The sequence below is a fragment of the Xenopus tropicalis genome, chromosome 3 (genome assembly GCF_000004195.4).
Source record: "Xenopus tropicalis strain Nigerian chromosome 3, UCB_Xtro_10.0, whole genome shotgun sequence".
Taxonomy (NCBI): Eukaryota; Metazoa; Chordata; class Amphibia; order Anura; family Pipidae; genus Xenopus; species Xenopus tropicalis.
This window is the reverse complement of record NC_030679.2, coordinates 59,255,253-59,282,734: the sequence shown is the minus strand read 5'-3', so window position 1 is coordinate 59,282,734 and position 27,482 is coordinate 59,255,253. Positions and strand designations below refer to the sequence as shown.

The 27,482-nt window shown below is 40.7% G+C and overlaps 1 protein-coding gene across 1 annotated transcript in view; it reads right to left on the bottom strand.

Annotated features, from left to right (window-relative positions):
* Positions 1-544: 544 nt before the first annotated feature.
* Positions 545-27,482, bottom strand: part of myrfl (myelin regulatory factor like) — a 72,561-nt gene continuing 45,623 nt past the window's right edge. The window contains exons 21-25 of the mRNA XM_031898926.1: positions 26,659-26,746; positions 26,012-26,086; positions 19,339-19,447; positions 2,755-2,829; positions 545-2,569 (exon numbers count right to left, since the gene is read on the bottom strand). Of these exons, the coding sequence (XP_031754786.1) occupies positions 2,483-2,569; positions 2,755-2,829; positions 19,339-19,447; positions 26,012-26,086; positions 26,659-26,746 (434 nt within the window). The 3' untranslated portion in view covers positions 545-2,482. The remainder of the gene's footprint in view (positions 2,570-2,754; positions 2,830-19,338; positions 19,448-26,011; positions 26,087-26,658; positions 26,747-27,482) is intronic.

Genomic DNA, 27,482 nt, shown 5'->3' with positions numbered 1-27,482 from the left:
ACTGCACTGTAGGTCAGGAACCAATCAGCAGCTAGGCTGACCTGGGAACTGAAGCCTGTCTTTGCTTGTGTGACTGCAGTGCTGTCTATCCCCCTCCTACTGTGCTTCTGGCAGGGACAATTAGGACACGCCCACCCCTCATTTGAAACACGGACAGGGACCAGGTAGGATCTATAGGGAGCTCTTTTTTAAAAAATAATATGAATTTTTGGTACAAAGTAAAATCAGCACCATATTCATTATTGACTACAAGATTGAAGGAGTTTTTAATTATGCTATAAGTCTTCTGTATTTATGCTGAAGTAAGAATTCTTCTATTCATAGGTAGCTCATAATTTGCCTGAGGATTAGATAAAATGGTCATATTCCCTTTTAAATTGGGGCACAAAGTGTTACATGGTTTAGATAACCAATTCTTGCTCTCCAGAATTTGTTTTTCTTTTACTTTGTCTTTGGTGAAAGGGATGATGTGCTCACAATGGATGCTATACTTTTAACTTCTTTCCTTCATCATTAACCAGATAACAAACACACAGACAAGAAATTTACTTTCTGTATTATGTTTATTATACATTTTTTTTTAAAGAAGTATGTCTTGTATTGGAGAGGAGAATGGCCACAAGTGAACTTAGACAGAGCATCGCCTTTAAGTATTTTTATGGTAGAGATTTCAGGAATGTGAAAAAAGCATATTTGTTGTGTTCATTAACAACTAAAGCCATAAATTAAGACTGATTGACATGGTTTATGAGACTCCAAGATACATATCCATTGCCCCACTGTGACAAACAAATGTCTGCGAATATCTGTGTACCAGCCACCCATCATTCTGGAACACACCTTATGTATAGGCACTACTGTCAGGAAATGACTGGTTATGTGCAGGCTGCCTCTGTCAGAAACATGATCAGTACCTTCATTCTCAGATAATATGTATATTTTAACACACTTTTTGAGGCTTTGGCACCAATTTAACTGCATTTTCAACATGAGTAGGTCTTGTCAGGGCAGGAACTAAGGGTAGCCAGGTCCTTGTGACTGCACTTGCTTGCACACTCATTCATTCGTGCCCTATGAACAAATGAGTGTCAGCAAATGAACACGGGGCGGGCCGCCAACAAACTTTCTGCCTATTGTTTTAATCACAAAATATCTATAGTTTTTGTTATTTCTTGAGCTAGGTAGATAATTAGATTACCAATGCAAAGATAACAAACAGTATTAAGGGGGAAGGGATGGGTTGTATAGTGGTAATATAATGGAGTAGCTTTACTTTCCCTGTTTGCCCTGTTTAGCTCAGAAAAAAACAAAAAACATGGATTATATATAAAAACACTCTCAGGATTTGCACAACAGAAAGAAATAAAGAAATGTATTGGATTAGTCCAATATCTCAGTCACTAGTGATGCTGGCAAAGCAGATTAGACGCAGCATACTTCTACCTAAACAAATATGTGCAGGCGTCATATTGGCACAGACCAGGAATGATGCAATCACACCTCGCATCAGCTGCAATGTTGTTGGATAGAACTTCCCCTTGCGGCAGCAATTACATTGGAATTGTAGGGGGGGGGGTGAAGTTGCATTGTGGGTAAAAATAGGGCTAATTTCATCATTAACTGCTCACTGTAGTAAATTATACATAAATACAATGTATTTTTTTTGGTTGTTCTTTAAATCCTGAGAGTGCAGTCATTTTTTACCAATATGTATATTCCTCACTGACACCTAGGTACTTAATTTTGTAAAAGTAATCCTCATTGGACTACATATATTAAGTTAGTTTATATGTAAATGGAGTTGTAACTTAGCGACTTTTTGTATACTCTTTTTTTTTTTTTTTATACAAACTTAAATATAATGAAGTATTCAACCAGCTCTAAAACTGACTATATCTTGGAAGTAATACAAAATGATTAGGGTATATCACAATTTAGAAAATCATACAAATTTAATATATACATTCATCCATTCAATTTAACTGTAATTCGTTTTGTGTGCCAGTTAACTGGAAAACAAATGTAACATTAGTAAAAATGACATACAGTAGAACCCTGATTTTATGTTTTTCAGGGGCAGTGTAAATTCTGGGAAAATGTAAAATCGAGGAAAACAAATGCAGCTTGTCTGTATGGGACTGTGAAAAAGGGGATCAATTGCATTAAACTGTAAAATGCAGGGAAGTAAAATCTGGGTTCTACTGTAAAACATTAACATTATTAACTTTTTATGGAACCCAAACAAAACTACCATCTAGGTGTATTTAAACTCCAGCTGTGACCGCCAAACAATGTACTTTCCAAGACACATGAGCACAAGTGAGTTAAAAAGTAAATAATAAGCCTGACAAGTCCAGCTGAATTTCTGGATGGATCATCTGTAAAGTTCCCTGCTGTGGGGATGGACCTACAGACTACTATAGTCTTTCTCTGTAATAAGTACAGATTGTGGATACCAATGAACAGAAAAGACCACAATGCTCTAGTTGCACTTTCTATAAAAGTAAAAATAATAGTCTGTGAAGAGCATTCCGGCAAAATTTGGATCTGTTGAACAATTTGCAAAATCCTGTGGAGAGAAAGGAATCTGAGTCAGAATACAGGGAAAACAAAGAGAATCTATATTAGTACATGAAATTGTCTCATGGAAATATCTTATTTAATGAAACAATAAAATATCTGTCTGTGCTTATGTACTAATCTGGCAGTTTACACATGTTGAATTTTATATCCAGGCAATAAAGGAATACTTACTGGAGTAGCCACACGGAAATGAAATGCACTGTCATACAGGCGAGCTACAGGTAGAATCCAGTGGTGCTGGAGGCCCTGCATTGTAAAAAGACAAAAATAACTAGAAAGGGAAGTTTGAGAACAAACTTAATGTTGGGTTGAAAAACATGAAGTCACTGAATGAAATCTGGCTGTTGTTGACCCCACCCACTTTTTCTAACCTTGGACAACAGTTATATAGTAAAAACCACTGTGCAAAGTTTGGGGACCCTGGTTTTAATAGTGTCTGAATGGCAGCAGTTTAAATTTCCCCACTGAAAGTCAACGAGTGACATCTGATGGCTCCACCCACTTTTTCTAACCTGGAACTTCATTTACCCAGTGACTAAGTTTTGGGACCCTAGGATTAATAGTTAAATAATGGCAGCAGTTTAAATTTAAACCAATAAAAGTTAATAGGTAAATTGTGATTGGTGATTGGTGGGTGTGTCTACTTTTTCTAACATTGAGTCAAAGTCACCCAGGGGCAAACAGTGGGCACCCTGGCATAAATAGTGTGAGAATGGCATCATTTTAAATTTAAACCAATAGAATTCAATGGACAAAATCTGATTGGCTGTTAGGGGCCCAACCCACTTTTCCTATTTTTGAACTGCAGTCCCCCAGTGATCAACTTTGCAAAGTATGGGGACTCAGGCATAAAAATTTTGAGACTGACACCATTTTACACTTCACCATTGAAAGTAAATAGGTGAAATGTAATTTGCTATTGGTGGCCCCACCCATTTTTTTCTAACTTTAAATGGAAAATACCCAGTGACTAACTTTGGAAAGTTTAAAAACGCTGGAATTAATACTTAAATAATGGCATCAGTTTAAATATAAACCAATGAAATTTAATGGGTGGAAATGGATTTGCTGTTGGTGGCTCCGCTTTGCAAAGTTTGGGGACCTTAGTATTAATATTTAAAGAATGGCAGAAGTGTAAATTTAAACATCTGAAGTCTATAGGTAAAATCTGATTGGCTGTTTTCTAAAAATAGTCATCCAGTGAAAAACTGTGCAAAGTTTGGGGACCCTGATATTAAACATGTAAGAATGGCAGCAGTTAAAATTTCCCCACTGAAAAGAATGAAAGAAATGTGATTGGCTTTTGACGGCCCCGCCCACTTTTTCTAACCTTGAGTACATAGTCATGCAGTGACTGACTGCAAAGTTTGGGAACCCTGGCATCAAACCAATAAAATTCAATAGGTAAAATGTGATTGGCTTTTTCCAAACTACACCTACAGTCCCCTAGTGACCAACTACACAGAAGGGGTTGTGGGAGCACTCCAAGGCTAAATAGAGTATACAAATACAATGGAAGTGCGACTGATCTGGCCAAATTAACTACAAACATACAAAAAGAGAGGGGGATTGATCAATGCACAGCCTGTAGCCTGTAGAACCAAGCTGTGGTCCTGGCAATCTCTCTCTATAAAAGCAGAAGGCATTGGAGTGACTAAGCCCTCTGACTCAAACCAGCCCCCAGGTCAAGAATGGCAATAGTGCACGGGAGTGCCAGCCTTTGAAAAATATGACCAGAGGTAAATAGATAGGACCACCATACAGGGTTTACCTTGACGTGGTATGGTGGCTTACCAATCTTAAATTCATCATTTTGTAACTAAAAACCCCTGTTTTTTGTCAATACATGCACTAGCATAGATAATTTACTTATGAAACAGGGGACCAGGGAATGTGCATTGATCAATCCCCCTCTCTTTTTGTATGTCCCTAGTGACCAACTGTGAAATGTTTGGGGACCCTGGAGAAAAGACCGTGAGAATGGCAGCAGGTTGAATTTCCCTATTAAAAGTCAATAGGTAAAATCTCACTGGCTCTTGGTGGCTGCACCCACTTTAAAAACAAAAAAAAACTTGAATACACAGTAACCCAGTAACTGACTGTGCAAAGTTTGGGAACCCTGGCATCAAACCAATAAAATTCTGTAGGTGAAATATGATTGGCTGTTGGTGGCTCTGTCCACTTTTCTGCAGTCCCCTAGTGACCAACTGTGAAAAGTTTGGGGACCCTGGGGTTAATTCTGTGAGAATGGCAGCAGGTTGAATTTCCCCATTGAAAGTCAATAGGTAGAATCTGATTGGCTGTTGATGGCTCCACCCACTTTTTCTAACCTTGAACCGCAGTTACCTGGTGCCTAACCCTGCAAAGTTTGGGGACCCTAATGTTATTACTATGAGAATGGCAGCAGGTTGAATTTCCACCAAGTCAATAGGTAAAATCTGATTGGCTGTTCATAGCTCCACCTACTTTTGGGCATCCAGCAATCATCATATTTTCATTCAGGCTGACCCCATGACTATGTGATTCAAGTTTGGGGTGTGTCGCCTCAAAGCTGTAAGATTGGCAGCAGTTTCAATTTGCCCATTAAAGTCAATGGGTGAAATCTTATTGGCTGTTGCTGATTCCTCCCACTTTGGGGTAATCCAACAAATGACGGTGTTTCATTCGGGGTGACTCCATGATTATGTTATTCAAGTTTGGGGGATGTAACAAAGCTGTAAGAGTGGCAGCAGTTTGAAAATCTTCCCTGTCAAAGTCAATGGGAAAATTGGGGGGGTTCGGAGCGGCTCCACAAAAAGACGGGGGGGAGGATCTCTTAGAAAAGCACAAGCAACCTGCTCCGCTATAGGACGAAGAAGTGTGGAGAGTTTGGGTGTTGTACCCCTAAAACTGTAGGAGGAGTAGCGTTTAGAAAATGGGGGGCACTAAGAAGAAGAAGCGGAAGAATAAGCTGAAGTCGAAGAACAGTATTTTGATGCTGTTTCATAACAGCCCCTGTAACTAAAGATCAGACCGTACCATTTTATTGGATGGGGGGGTCGGGCCCGTACCATTTTGTTGGAAGGGGAGTTGGACCGTACCATTTTGTTGGAGGTGGGGGTTGGATGGACCATACCATTTTATTGGGGGGATCGGGTCGTACCATTATATTGGAGGGGGGGGGGTTGGACCGTACCATTTTGTTGGGGGGGGGGTTGGACCATACCATTTTGTTGGAGGGGGGGTCGGACTGTACCATTTTGTTGGAGGGGGGTTTGGACCGTACCATTTTGTTTGAGGGGGTTGTCGGACCGTACCATTTTGTTTGGGTGGGGTTAGGCTGTACCATTTTATTGGAGGGGAGGGTTGGGCCATACCATTTTGTTGGACGGTGGGTTGGACCATACCATTTTGTTGGAGGGGGGGTTGGACCGTACCATTTTATTGGAGGGAGGGTTGGACCATACCAATTTTTTGGAGGGGGGGTCAGACCGTACCATTTTATTGGAGGGGGAGTTGGACCGTACCATTTTGTTGGGGGGGTCAGACCGTACCATTTTGTTGGAGGGGGGGTTGGATGGACCATACCATTTTATTGGGGGGGGTCGGGGTGTACCATTTTTATGGAGGGGGTTTGGACTGTACCATTTTGTTGGAGGAGGGGGTTGGACCATACCATTTTGTTGGAGGGGGGGGTCGGACCGTACCATTTTGTTGGAGGGGGGGTTTGGACCGTACCATTTTGTTGTAGGGGGTTGTCGGACCGTACCATTTTGACGGTGTTTCATTCGGGGTGACCCCATGATTATGTTATTCAAGTTTGGGGGATGTAACTTCAAAGCTGTAAGAGTGGCAGCAGTTTGAAAATCTTCCCTGTCAAAGTCAATGGGAAAATTGGGGGGGTTCGGAGCGGCTCCACAAAAAGACGGGGGGGAGGATCGCTTAGAAAAGCACAAGCAACCTGCTCCGCTATAGGGCGAAGAAGTGTGGAGAGTTTGGGTGTTGTACCCCTAAAACTGTAGGAGGAGTAGCGTTTAGAAAATGGGGGGCGCTAAGAAGAAGAAGCGGAAGAATAAGCTGAAGTTGAAGAACAGTATTTTGATGCTGTTTCATGACAGCCCCTGTAACTAAAGATCAGACCGTACCATTTTATTGGAGGGGGGGTCGGGCCCATACCATTTTGTTGGAAGGGGAGTTGGACCGTACCACTTTGTTGGAGGGGGGGGGTTGGATGGACCATACCATTTTATTGGGGGGATCGGGCCGTACCATTTTATTGGAGGGGGGGTTGGACTGTACCATTTTGTTGGGGGGGGGGTTGGACCATACCATTTTGTTGGAGGGGGGGTCGGACCGTACCATTTTGTTGGAGGGGGTTGTCGGACCGTACCATTTTGTTTGGGGGGGTTAGGCTGTACCATTTTATTGGAGGGGAGGGTTGGGCCATACCATTTTGTTGGACGGTGGGTTGGACCATACCATTTTGTTGGAGGGGGGGTTGGACCGTACCATTTTATTGGAGGGAGGGTTGGACCATACCAATTTTTTGGAGGGGGGGGTTTGGGCCATACCATTTTGTTGGAGGGGGGGTCGGATCATACCATTTGAGGGGGGGGTTGGACCATACCATTTTGTTGGAGGGGGGGTCAGACCGTACCATTTTATTGGAGGGGGAGTTGGACCGTACCATTTTGTTGGGGTGGTCAGACAGTACCATTTTGTTGGAGGGGGGGTTGGATGGACCATACCATTTTATTGGGGGGGTCGGGGTGTACCATTTTTATGGAGGGGGTTTGGACTGTACCATTTTGTTGGACGGTGGGTTGGACCATACCATTTTGTTGGAGGGGGGGTTGGACCGTACCATTTTATTGGAGGGAGGGTTGGACCATACCAATTTTTTGGAGGGGGGGGTTTGGGCCATACCATTTTGTTGGAGGGGGGGGTCGGATCATACCATTTGAGGGGGGGTTGGACCATACCATTTTGTTGGAGGGGGGGTCAGACCGTACCATTTTATTGGAGGGGGAGTTGGACCGTACCATTTTGTTGGGGTGGTCAGACTGTACCATTTTGTTGGAGGGGGGGTTGGATGGACCTTACCATTTTATTGGGGGGGTCGGGGTGTACCATTTTTATGGAGGGGGTTTGGACTGTACCATTTTGTTGGACGAGGGGGTTGGACCATACCATTTTGTTGGAGGGGGGGTCGGACCATACCATTTCGTTGGAGGGGGGTTTTGACCATACCATTTTATTGAAGGGTCAGACCGTACCATTTTGTTGTAGGGGGTTGTCGGACCGCACCATTTTGTTTGGGGGGGTTAGGCCGTACCATTTTGTTGGAGGGGGGTGTCGGACCATACCATTTTGTTGGAGGGGTGGGTTGGGCTGTACCATTTAGTTGGAGGGGGGTCGGATCATACCATTTTGTTTGAGGGGGTTAGGCTGTACCATTTTATTGGAGGGGGGTAAGACCATATCATTTTATTGGAAGGGGGTTGGACTGTTTGGGTGTTGTACCCCTAAAACTGTAGGAGGAGTAGCGTTTAGAAAATGGGGGGCACTAAGAAGAAGAAAAAGCCGAAGAATAAGCTGAAGTCGAAGAACATTATGTTGATACGGTTTCATGACAGCCCCTGTAACTAAAGATCAGACCGTACCATTTTTGGCAGAGGGGAAGGGTTGGACCATACCATTTTATTGGAGGGGGGGTCGGGCCTGTACCATTTTGTTGGAAGGGGGGGTTGGATGGACCGTACCATTTTATTGGGGGGGTTGAGCCGTACCATTTTATTGGAGGGGGGGTTGGACTGTACCATTTTGCTGGAGGGGGGGTTGGACCATACCATTTTGTTGGAGGGGGGGTCGGACCATACCATTTAGTTGGAGGGGGGTTTGGACCATACCAATTTATTGAAGGGTCAGACCGTACCATTTTGTTGGAGGGGGGTGTCGGTTCATACCATTTTGTTGGAGGGGGGGTTTGGACCATACCATTTTGTTGGAGGGGGGTGTCGGACCATATCATTTTGTTGGAGGAGTGGGTTGGGCTGGACCATTTTATTGGAGGGGGGTCGGATCATACCATTTTGTTTGGGGGGGTTAGGCCGTACCATTTTGTTGGATGGGGGGTGTCAGACCGTACCATTTTGTTGGAGGGTCGGGTCAGGTCATACAATTTTGTTGGAAGGGGGGGTCGGATCATACCATTTGAGGGGGGTTGGACCATACCATTTTGTTGGAGGGGGGGTCAGACCGTACCATTTTATTTAAGGGGGAGTTGGACCGTACCATTTTGTTGGGGGGGGGGTTGGATGGACCGTACCATTTTATTGGGGGGGGTCGAGCCATACCATTTTATTGGAGGGGGGGTTGGACTGTACCATTTTGCTGGAGGGGGGGGTTGGACCATGCCATTTTGTTGGAGGGGGGGTCGGACCGTACCATTTAGTTGGAGGGGGGTTTGGACCATACCAATTTATTGAAGGGTCAGACCGTACCATTTTGTTGGAGGGGGGGTGTCGGTTCATACCATTTTGTTGGAGGGGGGTGTCGGACTGTATCATTTTGTTGGAGGAGTGGGTCGGGCTGTACCATTTTATTGGAGGGGGGTCGGATCATACCATTTTGTTTGGGGGGGGTTAGGCCGTACCATTTTGTTGGATGGGGGGGTGTCAGACCGTACCATTTTGTTGGAGGGTCGGGTCAGGTCATACCATTTTGTTGGAGGGGGGGGTCGGATCATACCATTTGAGGGGGGTTGGACCATACCATTTTGTTGGAGGGGGGGTCAGACCGTACCATTTTATTGGAGGGGGAGTTGGACCGTACCATTTTGTTGGGGGGGGTCAGACCGTACCATTTTGTTGGACGGGGGGTTGGATGGACCGTACCATTTTATTGGGGGGGGTCGAGCCATACCATTTTATTGGAGGGGGGGTTGGACTGTACCATTTTGCTGGAGGGGGGGTTGGACCATGCCATTTTGTTGGAGGGGGGGTCGGACCGTACCATTTAGTTGGAGGGGGGTTTGGACCATACCAATTTATTGAAGGGTCAGACCGTACCATTTTGTTGGGGGGGGTGTCGGTTCATACCATTTTGTTGGAGGGGGGTGTCGGACTGTATCATTTTGTTGGAGGAGTGGGTTGGGCTGTACCATTTTATTGGAGGGGGGTCGGATCATACCATTTTGTTTGGGGGGGTTAGGCCGTACCATTTTGTTGGAGGGTCGGGTCAGGCCATACCATTTTGTTGGAGGGGGGGTTGGATCAAACCATTTTTTTGGAGGAGGGATCAGACCGTACCATTTTATTGGAGGGGGAGTTGGACCGTACCATTTTGTTGGGGGGGTCAGACCGTACTATTTTGTTGGAGGGGGGGTTGGATGGACCTTACCATTTTATTGGGGGGGGTCGGGGTGTACCATTTTAATGGAGGGGGTTTGGACTGTACCATTTTGTTGGAGGAGGGGGTTGGACCATACCATTTTGTTGGAGGGGGGGTCGGACCGTACCATTTCGTTGGAGGGGGGTTTGGACCATACCATTTTATTGAAGGGTCAGACCGTACCATTTTGTTGTAGGGGGTTGTCGGACCGTACCATTTTGTTGGAGGGGGAAGTCGGACCATACCATTTTGTTGGAGGGGTGGGTTGGGCTGTACCATTTAATTGGAGGGGGGTCGGATCATACCATTTTGTTTGAGGGGGTTAGGCCGTACCATTTTATTGGAAGGGGGTTGGACTGTACCATTTTATTGGAGGGGGGATTGGACCATACCAATTTTTTGGAGGGGGGTTTGGGCCGTACCATTTTGTTGGGGGGGTTAGGCCGTACCATTTTGTTGGAGGGGGTGTCGGACTGTACCATTTTGTTGGAGGGGGGTTGGACCGTACCATTTTATTTGAGGTGGTGTCGGGGGATGGGGGGTGTTAATGATACAGTTTCATGACCCCCTGTAACTAAAGATCGGACCACACCATTAGCAGTTCACTGTCATTCACTTTACTTTCCCCTCCAGACTCACTCTGGCATCAAACCAATAAAATTCAATAGGTGAAATATGATTGGCTGTTGGTGGCTCTGCCCACTTTTCAAAGCTAAAACTGCAGTCCCCTGTAGGTTGAATTTCCCCATTGAAAGTCAATAGGTAAAATCTGATTGGCTGTTGGTGGCTCTATCCACTTTTTCCAACCTTGAAGTGCATTTACCTGATGCCTAACTCTGCAAAGTTTGGGGACCCTGATGTTATTACTGTGAGAATGGCAGCAGGTTGAATTTCCGCCAAGTCAATAGGTGAAATATGATTGGCTGTTCTCAGCTCCACCTTCAGGCAGTCAGGCTGACCGCAAGACTGTGTGATTCAAGTTTGGGGAGTGTAGCCTCAAAGCTGTAAGATTGGCAGCAGTTTCAATTTCCCCATTAAAGTCAATGGGTGAAATCTGATTGGCTGTTGCTGATCCCCCCCACTTTGGGATCATCCAACAAATGACGGTGTTTCATTCGGGGTGACCCCATTATTATGTTATTCAAGTTTGGGGGATGTAGCTTCAAAGCTGTAAGAGTGGCAGCAGTTTGAAAATCTTCCCTGTCAAAGTCGATGGAAAAAGCGGAGCGGCGCAACAAAAAGACGGTGGGCGGGATCTCTTAGAAAAGCACAAGCAACCTGCTCCGCTATAGGGCAAAGAAGTGTGGAGAGTTTGGGTGTTGTACCCCTAAAACTGTAGGAGGAGTAGCATTTAGAAAATGGGGGGCGATAAGAAGAAGAAGAAAAAGCGGAAGAATAAGCTGAAGTCGAAGAACAGTATGTTGGGGTTTTCAACCCAACATAATAATGTCATAAGAAGGCAGATTCTGACATGAAGGAATCTCTTGAGTTGCCTGTATACAAACAGGAATTGTTAATCACTGTTAAATGATGTCTGTCTAGCTACAGGCTTATGGGATTATGTATGTACTGTAACTTGTATTAATATGGTGATACTTGTATCTGCAGAGCTATATGTTTCCATTAATACAATATACAACAATGTCAGTAAAGAAAACATAGAAAATTACATCAACAATTAAAGGGGTAGTTCACCTTCAAGTTAACGTTTAGAATGTTATAGAATGAGCAAATCTTAACAACTTTTCATGTTTTATTTGTTATAGTTTTTGAATTATTTGCCTTCTTCTTCCTACTCTTTCCAGCTTTTCAATGGGGGTCACTGACCCTGGAAGCCAATAACATTATGCTCTGTGAGGCTACAATTTTATGGTTTCTGTTATAGTGTATCTTATCTTTCTATTCATGCCTCTTCTATTCATATTGCAACAAGATATTTGCTAAAATTCCAAGCTGGAGCGCTGCTAAACAAAATGCCTAATCATTAAATATACATGATAAAATATGAAGACCAAAATTTCTCCCTATATCATACTAAAAGTTAATCTAAAAGTGAAGAAACCCTTTGAGTGTTAAGATAGCAGGTAACAAGGCAAGGGTTATAAATGCAGCAGTTCAAAATGGTTGATATAATCAAATATTATGTTTTTTGCTGAGCGAAAGTGGTTTGCAGGGGCTATTCTGTACCCCCCCTTCCCCCACCACCCAATACTGTATTGCTGCTGTCCCCCCCTTGTCCTCCATGCTTACTGTACCTTGTCTGCACTCTGATGGGAAATTCACCTATTTGAATTTCCAGTAAAAGAAACAGCATTTTGGTTCTAAATGTTTTCATGGGAGGCATTTTGACACCCCTGGTAACCTGCTAGACACTGCCACTAGAGACAAGGCTCTCACCTTTCCTTATGACAGAAGCCGCCCTGGTGGCTAGGCAGAGAAAGTGACACATTTCGGCCATATTGAGAAGGGAAAAGCAGCAAGCTTTGATAGTGTTGTTGATATTATGATAGAAAGTTTCTCAATGGATGTTATTAAAAATGGGGAGTTATACCCTATCACCCCATAGGTGAAGTCACAACCTGCTTGCAAAGACATGCAAATGATAGCCTATTCAAAAAAGCCAAGAAAATAACAATTTGTCATTGCAAATCAAGATGTTTTTAATTAATAACTATGAAATATAATAGTGTAACTTGTTAGTAACTGAGATTTAACAAAACATGATCACCTTATGATAAAATGAATAAATAAGGCCCTTTTTTCACAAGCTTTACCTAAGAACAAAGTAAACTTCTATTTGGTTCACAGTAATGCCATAGTTGTGCAGAAAATGCAAATGTAATTTGTTGTTGTTTGCAGTTAGTTTAAGGAGCAAAGCAGAGATAGACCTGGAACTAATCTAAACTCCAAAGCACTACTTCCTAGTGGCATTAAAATAAGAAATATGAGTGACAGTTAATAGGAAAATGGTTTTTCATTTCACGCTTTAATAGAAATAGCAGAGATATCATCTATAACTGATAGCATAAGTATTACATATAAATTATATATGCTGGGTTCAGCATCCTGGCTTGAAAAACCACCACAAACCCCAAAAGGATGTTGTTAAGACTTTAGAAAGTCCATATATCCCTATTACATCAGCTCATTTTTGTGACAAAAAGGCATTTGTGTATTCACTTTAAATGCTGTATGGAGAAAAAAAAAGCTGGAAGGCATCAGACCAACAATTTTACAGGGAAAAGTGTTTTTTTTTTTTCATTTGAATGATATTCCTACAAGTTGTGAAGCAGGCAGATAATGGGGGGTGGGGATCAGGAGAAAGTAGGTGGATACTGGAAGTGGGGGGGAGTTAGAGCCCCCTGGGAGGGAGCCGGAGAAAGCAGGTGGACGAGGGGGTGGAGTTCAGGAGAAAGTATGTGGATGCTGGGGGGGAGCCAGAGGAAGCAGGTGGACGATGGGGGAGTACAGTACAGTGCCTGTACTGTATTAATAATAATAGTAATTAGTAATAAATGTGATTTAACAAATATCAAACTCATTTGTGATCATTTGTGCGGGAGCAGGGAAGAGCAGGATGAAGCTGGTGGACACGGGGGGGGTAGCAGGTGGATGCAGTTGGACGCGCGGGGGGGGAGTTGGTAGATGCCGGAGGAAGCAGGTGGATAATGGGGGGGGTCAGGAGAAAGTAGGTGGACAATGGGGGGGATCAGGAGAAAGTATGTGGATGCTGGGGGGGAGCCAGAGGAAGCAGGTGGATGATGGGGGGGGATCAGGAGAAGCAAGTGGACAGGGGGATCAGGAGAAAGTAGGTGGATGCTGGGGGGGGGGGAATAAGGGTATGCTGGGGGGGGGAGCCGGAGAAAGCAGGTGGATAATGGGGGGGGGGGTCAGGAGAAAGTAGGTGGATGCTGGAAGAGGGGGGGAGTTAGAGCCCCCGGGGGGGAGCCGGAGAAAGCAGGTGGACAAGGGGGTGGAGATCAGGAGAAAGTATGTGGATGCTAGGGGGGAGCCAGAGGAAGCAGGTGGATGATGGGGGGGGGAAATCAAAGCACGCTGGGGGGATCCGGAGGAAGCACGTGGATAACGGGGGGAGATCAATGGGGATCAGGGGTCAAGAGAAAGTAGATGGATGCTGGGAGGGGGGTGGAGTTAGAGCCCACTGGGGGGGACAATGGGGGGGGGATCAGGAGAAAGTATGTGGATGCTGGGGGGGGAGCCAGAGGAAGCAGGTGGATGATGGGGGGGATCAGGAGAAGCAAGTGGACGGGGGGGTGGAATCAGGAGAAAGTAGGTGGATGCTGGGGGGGGATTCATAGCGTGCTGGGGGGGAGTCGGAGGAAGCAGGCGGATAATGGGGGGCGGGGATCAGGAGAAAGTAGGTAGATGCTGGAAGTGGGGGGGAGTTAGAGCCCCCTGGGAGGGAGCCGGAGAAAGCAGGTGGATGAGGGGGTGGAGATCAGGAGAAAGTATGTGGATGCTGGGCGGGAGCCAGAGGAAGCAGGTGGACGATGGGGGAGTACAGTACAGTGCCTGTACTGTATTAATAATTATAGTAATAAATGTAATTTAACAAATATCAAACTCATTTGTGTTCTGTGTAGTGTGTGCCATTTGTTAAAGAGACATTTTATTGCATAGGCTGCTTGGAAACTGATGGGAGGGGCCATTGGGGGCGTGGGAAGAGGGGTGGCCCAGAAAATTTTGTTGTGAGGGGCCCTGTGATTTCTGATGGCGGCACTGACAATGGCTAAACGTTTCTAAAAGAATGTGAATGAGCTTAGAGCTGTGTTCAGAGCTTAATTCATAAAAACTCACCCACATTCTATTCATTCCTATGGAAAGGGATGGTTTATATATGTTCCTTGAGTTAGAAGTATAAGATCTAGACCTGAGACAAAGAACCCTACAAAGTGGGATTAAAGGGACACTGTCATGATTTTTATGGTGTACTTTTTTCTAAATTACACTGTTTACATAGCAATAATTCACTCTATTATTTAAATTTTATTCTTGAACCAACAAATGTATTTATTTAGCTGTACTATTGGTGTGTAGGCAGCCATCTTAGTGCATTGTGCCTGAGTCTGAGCTTTCACATTAGAACTGTTTTTAGGTAACCTATTGTTTCTCCTACTCCCATGTAACTGGAGGAGTCCCAAGCTGGACTTCTTACTATTGAGTGCTATTCTGATATCTACTAGGAGCTGCTATCTTGCTGCCTTCCCATTGTTCTGCTGATCGCCTGCTGGGAGGGGTTGATATCACTCCAATTTGCAGCTCAGCGGTAAAGTGTGACTGAAGTTTCTCAGAAGCACAAGTGACCGTGGCACCCTGGGAAATGAAGAATATGGCTATCCCCATGTGAAATTTCAAAATTAAATATAAAAAATCTGTTTGTGTTATTGAAAAATGGATTTCAATGCAGGATTCTGCTGAAGAAGCTCTATTAACTGATGTGTTAAAAAAAACATGTTTTCCCATGAGAGTATTCCTTTAAGGGATTTTAAATAAAGTGAACTTTTCCTGAAATAGAGGAGATATTCTTTTTACTATTGGTAAAATGTAGTTCTCCTCCCTTACCATACAGTACGGAAGATGTAAACCGAATATTTGTTTTATTTACGTAATTACACTCCGGCTGCTTGACTGACCTTGATACAGATAATCCCATTGCCAGCTATAGGCTAATGTTGGATTGATAGGAGTACAGGCTTGTAGTAATTTGGTAGCTGTCTCATTTAATCAGCAGATGCAGACAAAGAAGCCCTGTACAGCTGTACTATTTACATTAATAATAATGACAGTCACTGCTAGCTTGTGGAAATAGGCTTCAGTTTTCAGTTAGTTTTAATTACATTACAGCTTCATTTTATGCAATTAATTTCTAGCCGATGGCACAGGTAAACAAGCAGAAAACAACAATGCAAAACGTATGATTTTGGACTTATTTTTAATCTAATGAACAGATGGAATTAAATAATCTGAATGTATTTGGAGTAATTATTAAAAGCATACAATATTCAATATTTTTTCAGCTCAGTGAATATGTAATCCTCTGAAAAGGAGTCTTAAAAAGCAACTATAATTTAATATGATCTGTTTATCATTGCCTGTCTGTGGAGTATAAAAATATGAAATACAGATTATAGGCTTAACCCTGTCATATCCCTCACCATATACAGGTATTTGTGGAGTATTGCACTTACACACAAAGCAGGTAAAACCCCTTATTATCATCACTATGCAAATTTCCACCTGGGCAGTAACCAATAAAATTTCTCCTTTTCACTCATTGGTTACTATGGGGTTACTGCCAAATGTAAAATTGTGCAGTGTTGATAAAAAAAGAGCCCCAATAAGTACTTACTGCATATCTAAATTCCTAGATCCCTGCTTGCTTCTCTGAGATATGGTGCTGGCAGCCTACAGCAGTGTGAAGACTACAGTGACATCACTGAAATCTCTCTCCCCTTCCTGTAGGCCAATGCACATGTGTGTAACTTGATCCTGTCTGCTGTTCTGAGCTACACATACCCACCAGCCAATCAGAAGCGGATCTGGCAGAGGGGAGGGGGGAAGGGAATGAAACACATGTGTAGTATGAAGCAAGGAGGGAAAGGAAGGGAGAATACCTTTTTAGAGATGGCTGCCTGTTCTAGAAAATGTGAAGTTAGTGTGACTGAGTAAATATTTCATTAGGTGAGCCAACAGTGTGACGTTTTTACTAAACAATAGGAGGACTATTGGGCAGTATGCTTTTTAAATTTTGACTTGCATTCTCTTTTAAGGGCACATTTATGAACAGGGAAAATATACAAAGCGCAAAAAATACAGGTACAAAACACAGAGCACAAAGGTGGACGAATGCCTACATGCCTCACCCCCGCTCACCATTCATATCTAGCACTGCCAAAGCACAACACTGAGCACAGAGACCCATGGCAACTCTCTTACCTTTAGAGTAGGGAGCAAAGTGCTCTAGCAGGTAGTAAATTATCCCTCCTGAGTTCTTTGCACAGTACATTGACAATATTCTACACTAAAACCTTTGTCCCAATGTAGTAAAGCCTGCCTGGTTTTCCAGAACCCCAGTAGTATCCAAAACCAGAAATTTAAAAAGCCACTTACCTGTAAAACAATTCAGTTATCTACATGCATTTCTTATACAATGCTTCTATGCTGGATAAGAATACATTTTGACATTGCTATAGGTTTTTTCTGCTGTGCAGTGTTTCAGCTAAAGTTGAAGTTATTAAGAGAAAGCCTTAGGGTTGAGCTTGTACTGAACCCCTAATGAGGTGTGATCTGTGTTCTGTGGGATATTAAAAATTGCAGGGTGTAGAACACAGGGAGTAATAACCAGACTCCTTAGTGTTTATACCGTCTGGTGCTCCTGGTTTGCACAATCTGAATGACATGGAAGCTAAGGGTTTGTCAGAGCTGCCATACAAAGGCAGTGCTGAAAAGAAAACTTTTTGCACTACAGTTCTACCAGAAGGTTATAAGAGCAAATTCTAAAGATTCCTCTTGTTCCGCAAAGAAGAAAGAGCTACAGGCAACAGTGTTTGTGGTTATCAATCTTTTATTTTTTACCAACTGCGCATCTATAGGTTACTTTATGTCAGGATCCCAAAGTTTCAATTGATTAAATTTAATTTCCCCTGAGAAAATACATCTAAAAGATATGTATACATTGATTATATTTATTATACTTATTTGAAGAACATCCTATTGTTCTTTTTGCCTTTTCTTATTTACAAAGTCTGCTTTTTGCCACTAGCCTAGTATCTTAGCACCTTTTAATTCAACTGGGAACTCAGCAACCAGCATTGTCAGTACAATTCTAACAGCAAACCTGCCCCTGTCAGTCCATGAGGAATGGCCCTCCACCTGCTATGTCGACCTCTGGTGGATTAATCTGTTTTTTTTTTATATCTCTGTACTATGTCATTTGCTTTAAAGAATATTTATACGTTCTTAAGGAAACTTAATAGATGATGATAATAAAAGGACCTATGGAACTCCCTGGTTTGGAAGAAAGGACCTGCTATATACTGGCCACTGCTCCTCCTGATTGAACCATAGTAGTTAGTATTATTTGGCACTGGCAGATTATTTCAGTGACTTTTCCTGACCTTGGATCCCTTGATCCAGCTGCAAGCAATAGCCTAATTAAGGGGCACTTTAAGCCTGCCACCTTCAACAGCCTGTGCTGGATTATTTGCCAATCTACCTTGTTCAAGCCTTGAGTTTCTGTCCTGTTCCCATTTCCTGTAAGTTGGTTCCTGCCTAGACCTTGTTTCCCCTACCTGTGCTTGGACTTACAGATTTCTGACCCTTGGCCTGTTTTATAGACTTTAATTACTTTTTGCCTGCCCTGACCTTTGGCCTGTTCCATGAATTCTGCTGTCAGCCCTATTCCTGTTTTTGTCTTTTTCTGCCTGGTAGTAGTTATACTGTACTTAAGCACCTTTTATCTTGTTTAACCAAAAATCTGAATAAGACCAGGGGCCACAGTGCAGTGTTTGTTGCCACTGGTTATAGTGCTTGGAGTAGGGACCTAGCAGGAGGCTTAGATAGTATCCTCTGCACTAGGTTAAATAAATCCTATAATTAAATCCTTTTGTTTGTGTCAGTCAACACATTACAGAACCAGTTAACAAACAGTGGGAAGAAAGACCAGTAAATGGACCCCAATTAAAACCTGCTTGTTATTGGGTAAAGAGTATGTTTGCTTCTTATTGGATCAGTAATTTGACTGACAGTATTGTTTTAGAGAATTCATTTATTGTTTTATGGAACTGAGTGTTTAATTTGTTGTTAGAATAAATTGTGCGCCACAAAATTTTCCTTTCTGCCACAAGCAACTATTTTGTCATTAAAATGTAGCTTGGAATATGCTAGTTATTTACACCATTATATATTACATTCATTCTGTAAGTTATTTTACATATCACTGGTATATCCTTTTGTGCCCAAACTTAATTTTGTTCGCATTCTTCACTAGAAATTAGTGATGAGTGAAATTTTTGCAGCAAAATTTGACACAACTGCGAAAAAGTCAAAAAAGTTGTGGTCACACATTAGCTGCATTTCGCAAAATGTCTGCCGTTTTGCAAAGTAACAGAGAATAGATTTGCTTATCACTACTAGAAATATGTCTTTTGTATCATTTTTTTTACCTGCATATATGGCCACAATTACATATATACCCCGAGAGATATTCATTCTCTGTATTGGGGTTATTTTCATATACATAAAGTATTCGGAACAAACAGCACCCCATGCATGGATTGTACATACTCACATTAGGCTTTTTTTTATTAAACTGATTTTTTTTTTATATTACTGTTATAAATAAGAATGACAAAATTTACTAACCTGAGTTGACTCTAAAGAATCGTCCCTCTTGTTCCTTAAGTGTGTGGCCCGATTACAGATATTACCAAGTGTAATTTTACATTGGTAGACAATTAATGGCTCCGTTGTGCTTTAAGAATAAAAACAAATGACAAAGTGGGCAAGTGAGCTGCAAGAAATAATATATACTGATTATTTTAGCACACCTTCTGCTTTCCTTCTTCATATATTGTGTAAAACCATATTAACGGGATTTACTGCTTTCCAGCCTTATTCAGTATAATAGTAGCTACTGCAGTGTGCCAAGAAAATCAAAAACATATGTTTCTTTCTTTTCCTGTAGAGGCTTCTAGGTAGATCATTTTAAAACAGACAATATACCCAAACAAATCTTTTTGCATTATGGTAAAATGTTTCCATGAAGTTCTATTTTACTATGTTTGAAAAAATAAATGCATAAATGTTTAAAATGTTTGAATACATATATAGTAAATTATAAATGCTTCTTAGGTCCCTGCTTTAGGCATTGTATAATACAGCAAACTAATAGCAACATTTATACTATATACAAATTAGCACAGGGTAAAAAAATGTTCCAACTCTAATATTTATTTGTAAATTCCATTTCCATACAGATTAAAGTGTGTTCTGAAGTGTGTCCACTTGTTTTAGAACTTAAATACCCCTACAACCATGGGCGTCCACAGAAGGGGGCAAGAGGGGGCACTTGCCCCCCCCTGGAAAAGTAGCAAAAAAACCAAAAACCTTACTCCGTTTCTGCACTTTCCCCTCAAGCCCGTTTTTGCTGTGCTCCGATTGGATCTTTCTTCTTGTGGATTCACCAATCAGAGCACAGCTTCCTTGACAGACAGTAAAATTGACCAATCAGAGCACAGATGCACACAGGGATCGGGAGATTTTGCAAACTGGAAACAGAAATAAAGACTGAAAAGATGAATCTGCAGCTGTAACTTTACCTGAGAACCAACTCTCAACTTTTGCTGCAGTTTTCATCCCACAGGTACTATACAGTTCTAAAGAATCACTAGCTGACATTAAATTGTTTAATTTATAATCTATCCCCTACCCTAACACATGGAGGGTAAGTTAACTCTTTCCCTCTGAAAAAGCTCATTGTGAGTTTATATATGTGTTGTTGTTTTTTGCACTTACTATTTTTTTTTTTTTTTTGTCATTGTTTTGTTCATTTATAGTAAGTTACAGTGGGGCCAATGTTGTGTATCAGTGCCAGTGTTATAGTGCCAGGGCCTGAATATCTGCCATTAATACCCACTGCTCCTCACTGTATATAATGTGCTGGGTTTGTAAATACGGACTGCATCTCACTGTATATAATGGGGAGTCAGTACCCACTGCCTTTCTTGCTATAAAACTAACATAAACACATCTAAAGGGGTGGTTCACTTTTAAGTTAACCTTTAGTATGTTATAAAATGGCCTATTCCTAGCAACTTTGCAATTGGTCTTCCTAATTAATTTTTTTGAATAATTTGCCTTTCTCTTCTGCCTCTATACAGATTTCAAATGGGGGCCAAAAAATATTGCTCTGCGAGGCTACAATTTTATTATTATTATAATTTTGTATTACTTATTTTTCCAAGTAGGCCCCTTAACTATTCATATTCCCATCTCTTGTTTAAATCACTACCTGGTTGCTAGGGTAAATAAGACCCTAGCAACCAGATAGCTGCTGAAATACCAAATGGAGAGCTGCTGAACAAAAAGCTAAATAACTGAAAAACCATTAAAAATAAAAGTGAATTCGAATGCGAACTACCCCTTTAAGCTAACTGATCCCAAACACAAATGTTTGCAGATCCCCTAACAGAAGTGCGCGTATGAATACTTTTACTACTAATACTAAACATTTTAGGGTAAAAAAAAAAAGCACCCCCACCCGCACTTTTGTACAGTATCCCTGGGAGTCAGTGGGAACGGCAAGAGGTAGTTGGGAGGTTAACTTTTTACGTCAGCAGTGAATCCACTAAGTGTCACATTAGCTGTAGGTCAGTCTGTGTATGGGCCATATTTAGCCTCCCCTAGTATCATCCTGCAAAAAAAAAAAAATATATATATATTTATCTGTTGCAGGATGATGCTAGCTTACTTGCCCCCCCTTGGAAAATTTTCTGCGGACGCCCATGCCTACAACCATCAGGGCAAGATTAGCAACATTCTTATTTGGACATAAGGCTTTGATCCCTTTAAAGTCTGCATTAAATGGCATTGAATTCATTTTTATTCCTGTTAATTTCACTCCAGGTGAGTATTTAAAGTTGCCCATTAGTGTTGTGATTCAGAGCCACAGTAGTTAGGAGCCTTGGCATAAGAGTGGCAGAGTATGTTGAAATAGTTGCAAGGCTAGACAAGGTCCCCCCTACCAATATATACACATTTTACACAACATTGGAGGAGCAAAGTGACAGAGACTGAGGAAGGTATGAAAAGAAGTAGATACATTGACAAGCTGACAAGAAAAGAATGGAGAACATTTTAAAAGCTGAATTTTTTTTGAAGGACCAGAGACGTAAGAGATTAAAAGATAAATGTGACTTTAAAAATTGCTTTATACATGAATGTCACATTGGGGGAGGGGGGGGTCACTGTGGGGATATCATTTATAATAGCTTAAAAAGGGTGGATAGTCTGCATATGCTGGATTTACACTAAAGTATGAGCACAAATATTACTGCAGAAATGAAGACATTGCGTGTTCAAAGATATGTGGGTGTATTTAAAGAAATCTATTATGAAACATAATTATTATGGAACTCTTCAGTTACCATGCAGAGCTCCAAGTGCACTTAGTTAGTAATGGGGCTGCATTCGATTTCTAGAATTATTTATAGAGAGTCTTGACTTGTTGTTTAGTTTATGTTTGTAGGCAGTAATACCCAGTACTTAATGTTCCAACTCTAGTAAACACAAGGGTGCCAGGAGTTGTAAATCCAAAACTTTTTTATTTCTTCTTTTAGCCCAAATTCACTCAGACACCAGCAATGATTCTTCAAACACTGTGTAGTTTTCATAAGTAGCTTGATGTGTGTGCTTTTTTTAATCTCAAACAACATTTAATAGATTGTATAAATTATTTTTTATAAAATAACCAAAATTAAGGCTCAAAAGATGCCCTTTATTTCTTTTATCTGTTGTAATATATGGCACAGTGACAAACCAGGCTTTCTTCTTAGCCAGGGGTGACTACAGATGTATACAGTCTATGATTAAGTGCTACTTTTTTAAAATGGAAAACATATGGTGGCTCAGATGATGTCTTACATAAAAGTTTTCACTATATTTATGTGGCTGTTGGGGATCCTTTGAATACCTATCACCTTGTTGTTTTTAACTGACTCCAGATGTAATTGTACAGTAAAGGTATGGCCTGTTACCCAGAATGCGCTGGACTTGGTGTTTTGCATATAAGGGATCTTTCCATCATTTGGATCTCCACTAAAAATCATTTAAACATTAAATAAACACAATAGGATTGTTTGGCTTTCAATAAGGATTAATTGTATCTTAGTTGGGATCAAGTACAAGGTACTGTTTTATTATTACAGAGAAAAAGGTAATAATTTTTAAAAATCTGAATTATTTGATTAAAGTGGAGTCTATGGGAGATGGCTATTCTGTAATTCAGAGTTTCATGTGCTATATTTTATTTGGCATATTTTATTTTGCGCAATATCTGTCCATTCACTATGAATATAATATTATGCTAATGCATTCGCAACACTTATTATGTTTTAATAATAACACATTTAGAATGTTTTTCTGTTTAATCAAAACACTTTTAACTCCAATCATCAAAGAGCAGCAGTGTGTTTCTAGCTGCCCTGATATGAACTCCTTTTGTTTGGCAGTAGCCAAGTCATTGTATTAAATCCATATAATTTGTGTAAATATTCTGTAAACCTTTACAGGCGTGGGACTTACAAGAGGAAAATTAGAAGTAGCTGCTCTAGAAAATATAACACAAAGGAATCCCACTCGCGTATACATTCAGTAGAATTGTACAAAAAAAAAAAACAAGCCTTTGTGCTATCAGTTTTAAGTTGCTTTTGTTTCTCTTACCGCAGAGCAAACAAAATGAGTGCCACATTTGAGGGAAGTAGAAAACTACCTTCCATACTTGGGAGTTATTGACATATAAGTAGTGTGCTGTAGGAGTAAATGCGGTTTCCTTGAAACCCCTCAACTGAGATTGTCAATCTATTGTGATGATTACATACCTAAATGAAGTGTTTAACTATATTTTAAATTAAAACAGTAACAAAAACAAGGAAAGGGTTCATCTTTATTAGCGGCATCACTATATCACTGTGTGTCTATACATACACAGATATATCTGTATTTTGTAGTGGCAAAGGTACTGTCTGTCTTTTTACCTTATATATATAAAAAAAAGACCTTTGCCACTACAAAAACACCTTTTTTGGCTGACTTTTATTATTTTACCATGAATGTAATGCCAGTGCTGAGAGCATTTTTTGTATTAGTTCAAAGCTACCTTCTGTACTTTGTCCTTGAAGAAACATTTTATCAGAACTCAACTCAAGAGAACTCATGGGGTTTATACTTTGCTTTCATTAGTTTAACCACTGAAGGACACGACCTAATCTAGGCTGTATTAAAACATTCACAAGGCTGTACAGACAAAGCTTGTGTAGAGAAGCATAGCTAAGAGCCTTCAGATTGTTTCATAAACAGAGAATAAATATATATATATAGCTATCTATCAGACATAACATTTTTGACATTTAAAAGATACAAATTTTGCTTATAGGTCAAAGGGATGACTTACAAACAGGGGGTGCTAAGTAGTATGCTTTTTGTCCATAATGCCCCTGCCCCTGCCCTTTAATGCACAGAGGGGTGTAAGTTGCATGCAAGGGGTTAAATGTGGGTGGGCCAAACCAGGAAATAGGGATTCCTTTGGACTTCCCTTACCTGTGTGTCATGCACAAGGTGCTCTATTGTCAGTTGCAGGGGCACAAGACAGCAATATTCCCCAGGCAATGTTGGCTGTATAAGCAAGTAAGTAGAAATATTGACACACAAAAATAAATTACAGTGCTGCAAGGAGTGTTCAGAACAGAACATAAGTTATTTAACATAGGGGGACCCTATTTTTTTCCCCCCCGGACCCTCCTACAGAAGTAGTAGTAGTAATAGTAATTTTACATAGATTTTGGTGAATACTGTGACTGCATCATGCTCTGCAATGTAAAAGCAATGTAACAGCAGCTCAGTTGTTCGCTGTTAAAATTGTAACACCATAGCCTGCATACTGTAATGCAGACTGCCCCATGGGAAACAAAAAATGTTGATTTTATTCAGCTACAAGAGGATCACACTGCAAACTTTTATTCACAGGCTAGAAAGACAACCCTTAAGAGTGAAATTTACTGTTACTGTTTACTGTTATCTACTCAAAAAACATGTAAAATAGTAATAAAATATTATAATATCTTAACACACATATCTATAATGAAAATAAAATACAATTAAAAGAGAAAGAAAAGTGAAATTGGGGGGAGGGGGGTGCCAAATGTAAGGCACCCACCCCAGTGATATATATAATTACTTACCTGATACCCCAGGCTGGTTTACCAGTTAGCAGAAAACTGCACCAGCCCAGTGTACTTCTTAGGGAACACTATGAAGCAATTGTGTTCTTCTGCTTCTTTCTTCAACGGCCCTGGGCATTTGCAGTGCAGTGAAAAATAGCTGGCTTTTTGCCTGAAGTTTGACTTTTCACTACTGCACAAATGCACCCAGCACAAACAAGGAAGAAGCAGGAAGAAGGTCCTTTTCCTCTCCTTTAAACTCCTGGTCAGAACTGGTACAGCACATTAAATTTATTGGGACAGTTTTACAATAGAAATATATTTTCCTAGGGTAAACTACATTCATAATAATACAGAGCCTTCACAAAATGATGGACCTCAAAAGAAGTCTTGAAATAAGAAAAAAAATTCCAAAGACCATTGGGCTAGAGGGTGATCATATTCATACCATTGTATGATATATATATAAGATAATTCAGATGAGCCCTATAATAGTGGAAACTCCTATACACAGGGGCTCTAACTTCTCCTTTACTTATATTAACGGAGCTTCATTGATCACTTCATATTGGATGGGATTTCTGAGGAGTAGCTAATGTTGTTTTTTGCATAGTGAATTTACTTCAGTTCACTGCCAAGTGACAACAGTCTGCCCTGGTAAAAGCACTGATTATTTAAAAGGTACTTTTAATATCACTTTGCTTTGCATATCTTTCAGTTTATAATTTTAAAAATTATGTTCTTGACTATGCCCTTACCCAAATCAGGCCAGCCAGGCTAACACATGAAGCCTCACTGCTTGTCTGCCATGGTCATACTGCTTTTTACTACCTCTTGTTCATGGAAACAAGGTTTTGTTCTTTGAAAAATTTATTCTTCCTATTCTGCAGAACACAAACTACATCATACTGCTTTAGCCTATAAAATAGCAGTACAATACCAAATATGTTAACATATGAAAATATAATTATCATTATTATCATCTTTCAAGTAAGTAGTCAGAAAAAAAAGAAATTTTAGGAGCATTTAATACGACAAAACCCATAAAAATATTTTTTTTACTTTTTTGTGATTTCTATATAATGCAGTTTCATACTTACTTGATTTCCAAAGTCATCCGCATGTTGATTGGTGTATACTTGCTCACTGGTATAACATAGCTGTAGTTTCCATTCCTGAAATGAGTAAAAAAGTTTACATTTTGTTTTCTTTGATTTAATTATAATCAGCATGAAAAAATGGCTTTGCTTAAATGCTCAGTGTGTAGATACAAAGGAAATTCTATCCAGTTAATGATCCCTACTTCTCAGCTGCATATAAATATTACCTTTTATTTTCTTACCTTTAGTACGACACTGCTAAATATGTCAGTAAGGTAAAAATAAAATGTGATAATATTGTAGAGCATGCAAAATATGTAAAACAGTTTATGTCTATCATTGGAGACCAATTGCGAGCTCAAATCCAGTGTTACATGGTTGTAATGCAGCCATAAGGGTTACAGTTTAGTTCATGGCACATATGCTGGCCTCATGTTGATTTATGCCTCGGTGTTGTCAGTTATGACAGATTGGCCTTTGTGAGAGTCTTATTAATAAGAACTAGTGAATTCAACTTATTTTTCCCAAAATATGTGCTGAATAATCAGTAATAGACAGAGCAGCTGTTAACTGTGGATTTCATACTACCACAAAACCATTATACCAAATAAATAGTTCTATAAACTGAGGTTAACCATATGTCTTACCCACAATGCAAGCCTTTACTGCAATAGTGACGGTCTATTATTTGCTGATTCTCCAGAATCTGTATGGAACTGATCGATGTATCAATCCCTGTAACAGCAAGGGAATAATATAATAATATGGAAAACAGTGATATAGAGTAGCTATAAACCACTCTAAACGCTTTAAAACAAAGAACAAATTTATAAGTGTGTCACAAGGTGCTATTGAATCTAAATCATGGATAAACTCATACACACAAACAGCACCAAACATAACATAAAGTTTATTCATAATGCAGCTTATAGTGCAGTGGCTACAAGTATTTATAGTCATTTTGTGTTCAGTGTTCTCTGATTAGAAATACAGTTACATTTTATGGGTTTACTTTTTGTCTTGGGACTGTATTTTTGTTTGTATTTCATGCCTACCCTCTTAGCCCCCCTCCGTCATTACTTATGCCCATTACCATGCAAATAAGACCAAATAATAAGGTCAAATAGGATTAAAGCTTTAAAGCAACATTCCACTATAACTGGTTCATTTGCCTGTATCATTCCTGTATCTATGCCTTATGTCAGCCTGTGTTTTCTGATTACAGTACTTTATACTCTGTATACTTTTACATTGTGCTAAACAGGAAGATAATTTCATCCAAAGTCACTTATGCACTCCTGTATAGTTGCTTTTGGCACCACTGCCTTTGTCTTGACTCGTTTAATGAATTTTGTGCATCCATTGACACAGGGGAACCATAGAGGCCCTTCCGAGTGACACTGTGATGGCAGATTCTATCAGTGCCTTTAAGAGTGGCTTGGATGATTTCTGTGAGAAGAGTAATATCCAA